The sequence below is a fragment of the Gorilla gorilla genome, chromosome 10, assembly GCF_029281585.2.
Source record: "Gorilla gorilla gorilla isolate KB3781 chromosome 10, NHGRI_mGorGor1-v2.1_pri, whole genome shotgun sequence".
Lineage (NCBI taxonomy): Eukaryota > Metazoa > Chordata > Mammalia > Primates > Hominidae > Gorilla > Gorilla gorilla.
The window spans coordinates 16,005,704-16,018,755 of NC_073234.2; the positions used below are offsets into that span (position 1 = coordinate 16,005,704).

Consider the following 13,052-nt stretch of genomic DNA (forward strand, 5'->3'; position numbering starts at 1 on the left):
AGAGATGTATACTTCTACTGGAAAGTTTGAAAATATATTTTTCACAGTAATAATTTTAGATTAATAAAAATTAATGTAACTACACTAGAAGGGGATGACGGACATAAAGTATGGGAGGATTTACACCCATTCTCCATCTTTAACAGTAGGAAATCAGTATATGATATTTAAAACTGAGAAATGAAGAAACAGCATAATGAGCATATTACTTGGAAATATGAAGATCAAAATCAGAAACAGCTAAAAGAACTGAAAGTGATTAGTTCTGAGGAGTAGGAATGGGGGTGGAGATGAAGGGAGATGCTGATTTTCATTTTAAGCCCCCTTTTTTTTTTTTAAAGACAAGGTCTTACTCTGTTGCCCAGGTGGTGCAATCAGAGGTCACTGCAGCCCCAAACACCTGGACTCAAACAATCCTCCAGCTTCAGCTTCTCAAGTGGCTGTAACTACAGGCGCATGCCACCACACCTAGCTAATCTTTTTAAGTTTTTTGTAGAGACGGGGTCTCCCTATGTCTAGACCAGGACGTTTATCTAGAACTCCTGGGCTCAAATGATCCTCCTGCCTCGGCCTCCCAAACTGCTGGGATTACAAGTATGAGCCCACTATACCCAGCCAAAGCCTTGTGTTTTAAAAGTGTACTACTTTAATAAAAATAAAAATGTTTTAACAAGAAAGGCTAGACTGAATGCTTCTTCCTAAAGTGGTTATAAAAACTGTAATTATTCGGCCAGGCACAGTGGCTCACGCCTGTAATCCCAGCACTTTGGGAGGCCAAGGCGGGCGGATCACGAGGTCAGGAGATTGAGACCATCCTGGCTAACAGGGTGAAACCCCGTCTCTGCTAAAAACACAAAAAATTAGCCGGGCGTGGTGGTGGGCGCCTGTAGTCCCAGCTACTCGGGAGGCTGAGGCGGGAGAATGTCATGAACCCAGGAGGCGGAGCTTAGAGTGAGCCAAAATTGTGCTGCTGCACTCCAGCCTGGGCGACAGAGCGAGACTCCATCTCAAAAAAAAAAAAAAAAACTAATTATTCATATAGAAGTCTATTAAATTACAGGCATTCCAAGTAGTACTTTTTATTATCAAAAATAATAGGGAGAAAGATGAAGTGATTTAATCAAAACAGGAAACCATCACGCTGATGACTTAACGACTCAGAAGACTGAAAATTTGCTTCCCATCAAAAAGCAATGGGAATCATAGTATTTTCAAATCATATATATAAAAAAAAACTTAATAGATGCCAACAAACTGTCAGCCAAAAATAATCTTTTTTTTAAAAAAGGGCACACCTAACCTTAAAACATCTCAACTCTCAGTATTTTCTGCAGTTTTCAGCCCAAGCCTCTTGCTAGAATAAAATGTCATGTTAATGAAATAAATAGTCACCCAATGATAAAGGTCAGAATAAATTACCTTTGTGAAGAAGTATTGACTGGAAAGGAGATGAAACAACCCACTAGAGTGCTATAAAAATGTTATATATCTTGATCTGCGTGATGGCTACAAAACAGGTGTACACATATATGAAAATTTATTGAACTGTACACTTAAAATTTGTGCATTACACTGTAAGTTACAACTCAATGTAAAAGAAAAAAGTTAACGTGAGAAGCAGCACATCTCACAATGACATTTAGGCAACAAAGTATTATAAACAAAAATAACTACAAATCAAAGTTTGTCTGCCTTTTAGCTTTAAATCTCAGTTTTGCAAACATTCTCACAGGTTGGGGAAAGAGATGTCCATGAGGACTTAAAAAAACCCACAAAAGACAAGATTCCAATAAACCCTCAGATAAGCACACTTAACCTTTAATCATAACATATTTTCAATAAGTTTTCTGAATATTTAAACAAAGTGTACTTTATTAGTAGTATGAACCTTAAAAGGAAATCAGCTTCTCAAGATGGAGTTAAACACTCTGGATGACTGTTATAAGGAGAATTGTGAACAACTAAGTATTCAGACCAGGTTACCTCTAAAAGCCCCTTCCCTATTTTGAAATCCTATGACCTTAGAAAACCAGAAAAGTGCAGCCGGGCGCGGTGGCTTGCACCTGTAATCCCAGCATTTTGGGAGGCCAAGACGGGAGATTACTTGAGATCAGGAGTTCGTGACTAGCTTGGCCAACATGACGAAACCCAGTCTCTACTAAAAATACAAACATTAGCCAGGCGTGGTGGTGTGCGCCTGTAGTCCCAGCTGCTTCTGAGGCTGAGTGAGGAGAATCGCTTGAACCCACGAGGTGGGACGTTGCAGTGAGCCGAGATCACGCCTCTAGCCTGGGTGATGGGGGAGACTCCGTCTCCAAAAAAAAAAAAAAAATGCAATTTAACTTACCATCAGATTAAACCTAAGGTTTACCTTTTAAATGGAAAATCACTGACAGAGAAAGTTTCAATAGATGACTACTCATACTATTAATACTTACCCTAGCAAATTCCTTAGGGTATTTATGAAAATAAAATAGAGATAAAGATTGGCCAGGCACAGTGGCTCACACCTGTAATCCCTACACTTTGGGAGGCCAAGGTGGGCAGATCATTTCAGGTCAGGAGTTCAAGACCAGCCTGGCCAACATGGTAAAAACCCCATCTTTACTAAAAATATAAAAATTAGCCGGGTGTGGTGGCACACACCTTTAATCCCAGTCCCAGCTACTCAGGAGGCTGAGGCACGAGAATCGCTTGAACCTGGGAGGTGGAGGTAGCAGTGAGCCAAGATTGTGCCACTGCACTCCAGTCTGGGCAAAAGAGTCAGACTCTGTCTAAAAAAAAAAAAAAGTAGAAAGAGCTTCATTAAAGAGTACTACAACATATTGCTATTAATGATAAAATAATTTTTGAAAAAAAATTTTTTTTTTGAGACACAGTTTCACTCTTGTTGCCCAGGCTGGAGTGCAGTGGTACTATCTCAACTCACTGCAACCTCTGCCTCCCGGTTTCAAGCGATTTCCTACCTCAGCCTCCGGAGCAGATGGAATTACAGGTGCCCACCACCACACCTGGCTAATTTTTTGCATAATTAGTAGAGACAGGTTTTATTTTATTTTTTTTTTAGACAGAGTTTTGCCACTCTTATTGCCCAGGCTGAAGTGCAATGGTGTGATCTCAGCTCACCACAACCTCCACCTCCCGGGTTCAAGCAATTCTCCTGCCTCAGCCTCCCAAGTAGCTGAGATTACAGGCATGTGCCACCACGTCCGGCTAATTTTGTATTTTTAGTAGAGACGAGGTTTCTCCATGTTGGTTGGGTTGGTCTCGAACTCCCGATCTCAAGTGATCCTCCTGCCTCAGCCTCCCAAAGTGCTGGGATTACAGGCATGAGCCACCGTGCCCGGCTGAGACAGGTTTTCATCATGTTGGCCAGGCTGGTCTCAAAAACTCCTGACCTCAGGTGATCCATCCGCCTCAGCCTTCCAAAGTGCTGGGATTACAGGCGTGAGCCACAGTGCCGAGCCAATTTTTGAAATTTTTTTGTATTTTATTCATGCTACAGTCAAACACATTCAGAATCTTAAACAGCATCATACAGCAAAACTTAGTAGGTAAGTTTTGATTGAATAAAAATTTCAAAAAAGCATTCTTAAAATGAATTTTTATCCTAATAGTTCCCTATAAGAAGAAACCCACCACTCAAATTTAGCATAATTTGTTCTTTAGTACCATAGGTTTTCATATAACTATACTAGACAATTCTTGGCACAGTGCTTGCTTACTAACATCATTACCTGACTGATTAAAAAAAGTCTCAAGCTGTATTTTAGCGTAAGACCGTACTTCCCAAATTTTTTAGTAAGAGAATTCTGACCTGACACTAATTTTAAAATGTATCATAAAAGATAATTTAAATATGGTTACTCTGTTTTTTTGGAAACAGGGTCTTGCTCTGTCACTCAGGCTGGAATGCAGTGGTGTGATGACAGCTCACTGCAGTCTTGACCTCCTGGGCTCAAGCAATCCTCCTGCCTCAGCCTCCTGATTAGCTGGGACTCCAGGAGTCCACCACCATGACAGGATTATTTATTTTTTAATTTTTTGTAGAGATGGAGTCTCACTATGTTGCCTAGGCCGGTCTCGAACTCCTAGGTTCAAGCAATCCTTCCACCTCAGCCTCCCAAAGTGCTGGGATTATAGGTATGAGCCACCACATGCCACGAATTATTCTCATGTTTTTCCTTAAAAGTGAAATCTTCCTGGCCAGGCATGGTGGCTCACGCCTGTAATCCCAACACTCTGGGAGGCTGAGGCGGGTGGATCACCTGAGGTCAGGAGTTCGAGTCCAGCCTAACCAACATGGAGAAACCCTGTCTCTACTAACAATACAAAATTAGCCGGGTGTGGTGGCAGGCACCTGTAATCCCAGGTATTCGGGAGGCCAAGGCAGGAGAATCACTTGAACCCGGGAGGCTGAGGCAGAAGAATCACTTGAACCCGGGAGGTGGAGGCTGCAGTGAGCCGAGATGGCACCACTGCACTCCAGCCTGGGCAACAAGGGCGCGACTCCATTTCAAAAAAAAAAAAAAAGTGAAATCTTCTAAAAGTAACTGCAATTTAAATAAGAATAAATTTTTATTTCAAAATAGTATATAAATTAGAAGATATGAAAGGCCACAAAAAGAAGTTGTTTTACAAAATTCCCAGATAATTAAGCAATAATAAATTTGTATTATTGTAGTAACAAAACATAGTTTAGCCGAGCGTGGTGGCTCACGCCTGTAATCTATAATCCCAGAACTTTGGGAGATCGAGGTGGGTGGATCACGAGGTCAGAAGTTCGAGACCAGCCTGACTAACATAGTGAAACCCCACCTCTACTAAAAAACACAAAATTAGCCTGGCGTGTTGGCACATGCCTGTAATCCCAGCTACTCGGGAGGCTGAGGAAGGAGAATTGCTTGACCCTGGGAGGCGGAGGTTGCAGTGAGCCAAGATCAGGCCATTACACTCCAGCCTGGACACGAGCAGAACTCCATCTCAAAAAAAAAGAGAAAAAGACATATTTCAAGGTTATTATAATCTCAGCTTGCAGGTCAGTTATTTTTTTCACATTAGGGAATAATGTTAAAAAATTAACACAATTTCAGCAAAAACTTGTCTAAACTCTTCACCCTTAAGTTTCTGAGCTGTTTGGTCATCCTACTGAATAATGATGGCCTCAGTCAGCCATTAACACTACATACACGTATTAACAAAACTAATATATACCACACATAAGAATGCTGAGAAACATGAGTCCCTTTAATATGCCAAATTTTCTCTTTTTTTTTTTTTTTGAGACAGGGTCTAACTCCTGTGGCCAAGGCTGAGGTGCAGTGGCGCAATCACAGCTCACTGCAGCCTTGACTTTCCGGACTCATGTGATCCTCCCACCTTAGCCTCCTGAGTGGTTGAGACTACAGGTGTGTACCACCATGCCCAGTTAGCTTTTCTGTATTTTTAGTAGACACAGGGTTTCACCATGTTGCCTGGGCTAGTCTCTAACTCCTAGGCTCAAGTGATCCTCCCACCTCAACCTCCTAAAGTGCTGGGATTACAGGCATGAGCCACCGTGCCTGGCCCAAATTTTCAATTAAGTAACAAAAAAAAAAGATGACAAGCTCAACACAGAACATTGTACACTCAGCACAAGATAACATTAGCAGGCTAGAGTAATTTATTTTGCATATTGTATATCACAGAACCTGATAAATATTAATATTTAGTAATTAAATAGTGATCTTAACAAATATAAAATAAGTTTTAAAGATAACTTTGAGAACTGTCATTTCCATTTATTCAAATGTGCATTTCATTGTCCTTTTTTTTTTTTTTTTGAGACCGAGTTTTGCTCTTGTTGCCCAGGCTGTAGTGCAATGGCGCGATCTCAGCTCACCACAACCTCCGCCTCCTGGGTTCAAGCAATTCTCCTGCCTCAACCTCCCGAGTAGCTGGGATTACAGGCATGCACCACCATACCCAGCTAGTGCATTTCACTGTCAAACAAATCCTCTATTGGAAGCAATGTTTCCTACCAAATGTATTTGATATTCCTAAATTCACAAGCCTGTGCTATAATTTCTAAACCAGTATGAGCCTCACCTTGCTCAAAGCATACAGATCCAGGATTTTTCTCTCTACCACAGGGATCTTCAGAGTAGATCCTTGAAGTTCCCAAAATTTTGCTAGTTGATCCAAGAAATCCAATCTCACTCTGGTCATTGCCTAAGATTATTAAAATACAGAAGTAAGAACTAAGTTATGATTGAAATGAATGAGAATAACAGAGCAGGGGTCCCCAAACCCCAGGCTGTGGACGAGTACCCATCAGCAGCCTGTTAGGAACCCAGCCGCACAGCAGGAGGTGAGCAGCGGCAGTGGGCAACCAACCAGGCAAGCATTACCACAAACCCTATTGTGAACTGCGTGTGAGGGATTTAGGTTGTGAGCACCTTTTGAGAATCTAAGTAATGCTTGATGATCTGAGGTGGAACAGTTTCATCCCAAAACCATCCTCCATACCCCCATCCATCCATGGATAAACTGTCTTCCATGAAACCAGTCCTTGGTGCCAAAAAGGTTTGGGACAGTTGTAATGGAGGTACTCATTTCTCTAAAGAAATTCAAAGACTTTTCATTATTGCTTATTTCAACGCTGTAAAACTAGCCAATAGTAAAACTAGCCAATAATAAAGAGGCAAAAGACTTCTAATAAACTATATTTATTCAGGCAAAAAAGTTACTCTGATTTATGTAAAAAGTTGTCATATTAGCAACCAAAACAATTTTTGTAAGTTGGTTTAACTTTATGCTGATCAGAAAATTCAGTAGATCGGATTCTCTTCAGTCTCTAACGTTCTGTCATTTCATCCATAGGTAACATGCACACTTTAGGTGCATCAACTCTATACCTCACTGATACTAATATGCTTTGTCAAGTATCTAATTACAAGAGACTAAAAAGAAAAAATATGCATTGTGGCCAGGCGCGGTAGCTCACGCCTGTAATCCCAGCACTTTGGGAGGCCAAGGCGGGCAGATCACCTGAGGTCAGGAGTTCCAGACCAGCCTGGCCAACACGGCAAAACTCCGTCTCTACTAAAAATACAAAAATTAGCTGGGCATGGTCACTGTAATCCCAGCCACTAGGGAGGCTAAGGCAGGAGAATCGCTTGAACCCAGGAGGTAGAGGTTGCAGTGAGCTGAGATGGCACCACTGCACTCCAGCCTGGGTGACAGAGCGAGACTCTCTGGAAAAAAAAAAAAAAGTATGTATTCAACTCTCAGAAATGTTTTGGGGGGAAAAGAAAAAAACTTCAGAATGACATAATAAACCTTTCCTATCAATAATTTTCCTTCTGTACTCTAAAAGTTTTCATATCACAATAAAGAACCTTCTGAAAACCCATAAACAGAAAAAACAGCAAAACGTAAATAGACTTCCATTTAGAAAATTTAAGATAAATTAGTAATGCTTAAAGTAATTAAAAAATAATACTTAAAAGTAATTAAAAAGTAATACTTAAAATCTTAATAAATCACATTAACACTCCTGGCAAAGTTCCATTAAAACCAAAACCAAAACCAAACCAAAACAAACTTTGAAAACTAGGGTTTTAAAATAGGATTTAAAAATCCATTTTCCAAGAACCGAGGGAGAAAGAAATCTTCCAAGATTAACAAAAATTTTAGTAGAGTAAGAAACACTAGAGAAAGCAGAATTTAAGAATTCTAAGTCTCTGAAGCTAAGCATTGAACATTTCTCAGTTAAATGGAAAAACCATAACAACTTTGCACAATTCTTTAAAAATCATACTCTTCCTCCAAACATCAAGTAACTATTCCATTCAACACCAATTAACACAAACTCTAGGCTGTGGTACATGAGCTTCTCAAAGTTCTCTACCTACAGCCCTAATATAAAGAATGAATCAGGAAGCAGAAATGGTGACAAAACACTTACCTCAAGTTCATTCAGGCGCTGGACTCTTGGAGTGAAACGAAAGCTTTTTACTTCACAGGCAAATGGAGGCTGCCAGTCCTAAATAGAAAGATTTTTTTTAAAAAACACAGTGGTATGTAAACAAGGAATGCATTAATTATTCCCTTAAAAGGGGGTTTTGCCACAAATCGCGGTGCTAATAGACTAACTTACAAGTCTTCTTTATTATAGAGACAGAATGAGCAATTCTTTTAGATAAAATAATTTTAATACAGGTTGAGTATCCCTCATCTGAAATGCTTGGAACCAGAAGTGTTTCGGATTTCAGATTTTTCCATATTTTGGAATATCTGCATATACATAATGAGATATGTTGGAGAAAGAACCAAGCCTAAATACAAAATTCTTTTGTTTCATATAAAGTTATACATAGGCTAAGGTAATTTTATGCAATATTTTTAATAATCTGGTGCATAACACTTGTGTACACTGGACCGTCAGAAAAGAAAGGTGTCACTAGCTCAGCCACCAGTGTGGACAATTTGTGGTTGTCTGGCATCACCATCATTTCTGACTGTGAATTTACATTCTACCAATAAACAATCATTTCCTTACATTTACTTCCACTTAAGTAGTTAACAGAAAAAATATACCATACCATTAATACAATGAAAAAAATAATCTGTTCAAGCTGGGTGCAGCAGCTCATACCTGTAATTCCAGCACATTGGGAGACTGAGGCAGGAGGATCGCTTGAGCCCAGGAGCTTAAGACCAACCCAGGCAACAGAGCGAGACCCTGTCTCTATAAAAGAAAAAGAAAAAGAATAATTCAGATTTTCGATGACTTCGGATTTGGAATTTTTAAAGTAGGGATGGATACTCAACCTGTATTGCTCAGAGAAGCAATCCTCTTCAAACCAGTCCCACCGTTTACCTCCCACAATTATGCTTTCCCAAGTTACTCAAGTGGAATTCAATGAGGTCATGTACCACAAAACAGTATCTAGTAAACACTCAGGTTTACCAAGATCAAAAAAAAAAAAACTTTTTTTTAAACTAAAAAGGGTAAAATTTAAGATTAAAAAGAAACTTTTAAGAAGAACTTATTTAAACAATTTTTTTTATGTTATGTGTAATGTGACAGAGCACTTTATGTTACACAAATGTTTTGTTCAAAGCCCAGCTTCTGGGAACCCAAATATTCAAAAAACACGCAGAACAAGGACAATTTCCAGACTGTGATATAACTAAAATTAGATAGCATATTTCAAGTGGGGTCTAAATAACATAGTTTGATTTGGCCTAAATAACAGAATAACAGTAAACCTATTTTAAAACGTGAGGAGTCCAAAAAAAAAAAAAAAAAAAAAAGTCTTACCTTGGAAACTAAAGAAATCTGCCAATACTAAAATTAAATTCTGATTGTAAACAAGATTTATTTTCAATAATGTGACATAAAGATAAAACATTATTTCAGCATTTTTTTAAGTAAAAAACTTTTTTTAATCGAAGTAACCGTGAATAGAATTTCTAATTAATAAATTCAAGAGTAGATAAAAATATGACTTAGGAAAACCTTCAATGCTTAAGATTTGTTAATATTAGGTAATTATGACAGAAAAAAGGGTTAAATGGAAGTTTTTGGAGGATGGCAATGCATATCATCATAGCAATTATTTGTTAATCCTCTGCTTGAAATGAGTAGTCTATAACCTTAAACAAAGTCATTCAACATAGTGAGAGCATTATGTCTGTTTCAGAATCAGAAAAACTGATCTAGGTTCAAAATACACTTTGCCACTTGCCCAAGATCACACATTTGGTGTTTTAACTTATCCAGATTAGCCTCATCTGTAAAAGGCGGACTTTACCTGTCAGGGCTTCAAAGATTAAAGCAAACAATCTATAGGTGTTAAATTAGCTCCTCCTCGCTGTCATTTAAGTTTTTAGTACGCTGCGGTGCCCATCTCTGTGGTAGTCAGTGGTGACGGCAGATGCTTTTTAAAAAGCAACACTGGTAACAGTGCTTAATATTTTATCATTACTAATACTAGACAAAACATAAAGCAAAATGCCTTTAACAAGCAACGACTAAAGCAATGGTTCGAAAACCTCAACTTACATGAAGAATCATCTGAGACTAGTTGCTAGAAAAGCAGATTCCAGAACTTCCACAACAAGAAGACTAGAGATCTGCATTTAAACAAGCATCCAGTTGACCCTGGTGCAAGTTGTCCAGCAACATCATTTAAAAAGCACTGGTCTAATGAGTAAAGAAAAACACCTTTGACCTTGAGCACTCAACCTCTCGGGGCATTAATCCCCTCCACACAAGGGATAGTATCTGCTTTCCTTACCTCAAAGGTGAGATTATAATTAACCTTATAGGCAAACCTAGTTATCTGCAATAACTGTGATTCTAAAATCGTTGATCTAGAGTTCCCTATGTCAAGAGATTTCAACATTTCCTTCCACCTCCACTATAGACCAATTCTTCCTAAACCTCTAAATTTTAGAATTATTGCTGCTCCTTCTCTTTCCCCGCTAAGACTTTTTCACTGCAGCAATAATTAGTCTGGAGTTCTTGTCTAGTAATACCATCCGGTGAGACTAGAGCTCAGATAACCTTTTCAGAAACCCTAGCCCTGAGATGAGGCCTGCAAATATTTGATCCAACCAGGTCTTGAATAAAGAGATAGCCGACTATCAAACCATAATGAGGATACGTGAGGGAAGAATACGTCACGTCATAATACTGTACTTTAAACACCATATCGGCTAACGAAAGGCTTTAGGCCCACGGCTGAGAGAAAAGTATCAGTTCCCAAGTTCTAGGCGGAAGAGGCCCCAGAGACACCACTTTCTCGCGTTCAGACGTGTCTACATAAGACCACAAAAGAAACCGAGGCAAAAACATCCAGAAACAGGCTCCAGTTGCCTCAAAATAAAGGAGAGTACATATGAAACGAGACAAGAATCAGAAAAGTAAAGATAAACCAGTGTACGGACTCCCCCATTCTTCCTTCTCCCCCTCTCTCTTCACAGACTGAGGTACCTTGGGCGGCCGAATTTTGCAGATGCCGGTTTTCTCCGCCAAAGGCCGGATGCGGCCGATAAAGCTGAGCGGATCTGTGAACTCCTCCCAGCTCGGCTCAAAGACGGGGCACTCTGGAGGTGGCACGAACTCCGCCGCGTAGCCCCCCGGCCCCACGCCCGCCATTGCAACGGCCGGGGGGGGGGGGTCCCCGTGGCGAACCGGTGGAGAGAAGCTGGCTGAAGCCCACTAAGCACGTTCAAGTCCCCTGACAGGGGCCGAAGCGCATCTTCGCGGACAACAACCGTTCAACACAGAAACCCCAGAATCGCTTCCTCCTCCCGTTTGTTATTGTTTCTTGCAAGGCTTTTCCTCTGAGGTTCAGGACTTTTCCGGAAGTTACCGTGCTGTCAAATCCCTCCGCCCCCTGCAGGAAACGGAATCCTTCCGCAGCTGCACGACGCCTGTGTGTCTGGCCTTTCCTTCTTCTCTTCCCCGGCAGCACAGTGTGGCTGTTTGTCTCCTTGCCTGCCAAAGTTCTGCCCAGTCCAACGACTCCACCCAGCTCGCCCTTGGTAAGGGGTCGGGGAGGGGCACAAGCTCTCCTTTACTAGAGGTACGGATTGAGGGAAGCCGACGGGGCGAGGCGAGGCGCGACGCGACGTGACGTGACGCTTTCTTCCGGCGCGGAGGAATGTGTAATGCCCCAGAGGGCAGAGGTTGTGCTTCCGGTGAGGAGGGTCCCTTTCCCTTTTGTGTATCAGTGCACTCGAAAACACGCCGGGCTTAACCTTAAGCACCGCGCCTCGCCGCCCGTGCTTCGTAATTTGTTTTAACCTACCCTGCTGCGTTTATAGCAAGTAGCCTTTCCAGCATTTCTCTTTTTTTAGCCCTTTGAATGCAGATATTTTACAGTAATCTCACTCTGCCACTTCATACCCGCCTCTTCTCCATGAAAACAAGTGCAGGTCTAACCCATCCCCTAAATCCTGCCAGCTGGCTTTAGCCACCATCCATGAATTGCTTTTCCTTTTACACAGGACGCAGCAGCTCTCCTGAATTACCAGCCAGTATCGTCTAGCTACCTGCAGGACATCTCACTTTGATAACTCAAAGTACTTTAATTGTTCACTGTTTCCATTAATGACTTCATCTATTAAGTTGCCTGAGCAAAAAAAAAAAAAAAAATCAAGAAATAATCCTAATTCTTTCTGCTCTCACTTCCCATGTATAATCGTGTGTCTCTCCATCCCCGTTACCAGTATCCTAATTTAAATACTCTTACTGACAACAGCTGATTTCTCCTCTCAAATCCCTCTCCATCCACAAGTTGGATTGCTTTGTCTAAAATCCAGAATTCATCTTGTCACTTTTCATCTCCAAACTCAACAACTCCAAACATCTTTTTTAATTGCTGATTTGCTGCTTTGCTCTCCAGCTTCATCTCTCCTGCTTCTCCATATGATCTACAGAAGTTTTTGTGGTGACTTTAGTACACCATGATTTTTCTCACCTCTGAGTAACAAATCAGGGAACTTTGAATAACACAGATTGCCCTCCATAATGTGAGTAGGCCTTATCCAATCAACTGAAGGCCTGAATAGAACAAAAGACTGACCTTCCATAAGCAAGAAGGAATTTTGCCAGTAGATGGCTCTCAGACTTGAACTGTAGCATCACCTTTTCCCTGGTCTCCAGCCTGCCAACCCACCCTGCAGATTTTGGACTTGGAAGCTCTATAATCAAGTGAGTCAAGTCCTTAAAATAAATATCTTTATAAACACACACACACACACACACATCTTATTGGTTCTGTTTCTCTGGAGAACCCTGAATACATCTAGGGTTGGAGGGTTCAAGATGGCCTCACTCACGTGTCTGGCAGTTGGTGCTGGCTATTGGCTGGGAAGTCTTAGTTCTCCACATGGCTTCTCATCTTCTTCTGGTAGATGGAGCTTTTCCACTGCATGGTGGTCTTAGCATTCTAAGAAGATGAGAGTGGAAGCAAAGACCTAAAGCCTAGACTCCAAAATGTACAAGATCACTCCATCATATTCTGTTGGTCAAAGCAAGTCATAAGACCATCCCA

The 13,052-nt window shown here is 40.8% G+C and overlaps 2 protein-coding genes across 5 annotated transcripts in view; one reads left to right on the forward strand and one right to left on the reverse strand.

Moving 5' to 3' along the window:
- KDM5A (lysine demethylase 5A) overlaps positions 1 to 11,628 on the reverse strand; it is a 107,713-nt gene extending 96,085 nt beyond the window's left edge. Inside the window, exons 1-3 of one of the 2 annotated variants that reach the window (XM_031001168.3) lie at positions 10,985 to 11,628; positions 7,949 to 8,026; positions 6,088 to 6,210 (exon numbers count right to left, since the gene is read on the reverse strand). In XM_031001168.3, the coding sequence (XP_030857028.1) occupies positions 6,088 to 6,210; positions 7,949 to 8,026; positions 10,985 to 11,149 (366 nt within the window). In that variant the 5' untranslated portion in view covers positions 11,150 to 11,628. The remainder of the gene's footprint in view (positions 1 to 6,087; positions 6,211 to 7,948; positions 8,027 to 10,984) is intronic. The other variant, XM_063693735.1, reaches the window with a different exon arrangement.
- Positions 11,384 to 13,052, forward strand: part of CCDC77 (coiled-coil domain containing 77) — a 47,954-nt gene continuing 46,285 nt past the window's right edge. The window contains exon 1 of one of the 3 annotated variants that reach the window (XM_031001169.3): positions 11,384 to 11,538. The gene's annotated coding sequence lies outside the window, so the exon portion shown is untranslated. The remainder of the gene's footprint in view (positions 11,539 to 13,052) is intronic. The other 2 variants (XM_055357476.2, XM_055357472.1) reach the window with 2 other exon arrangements.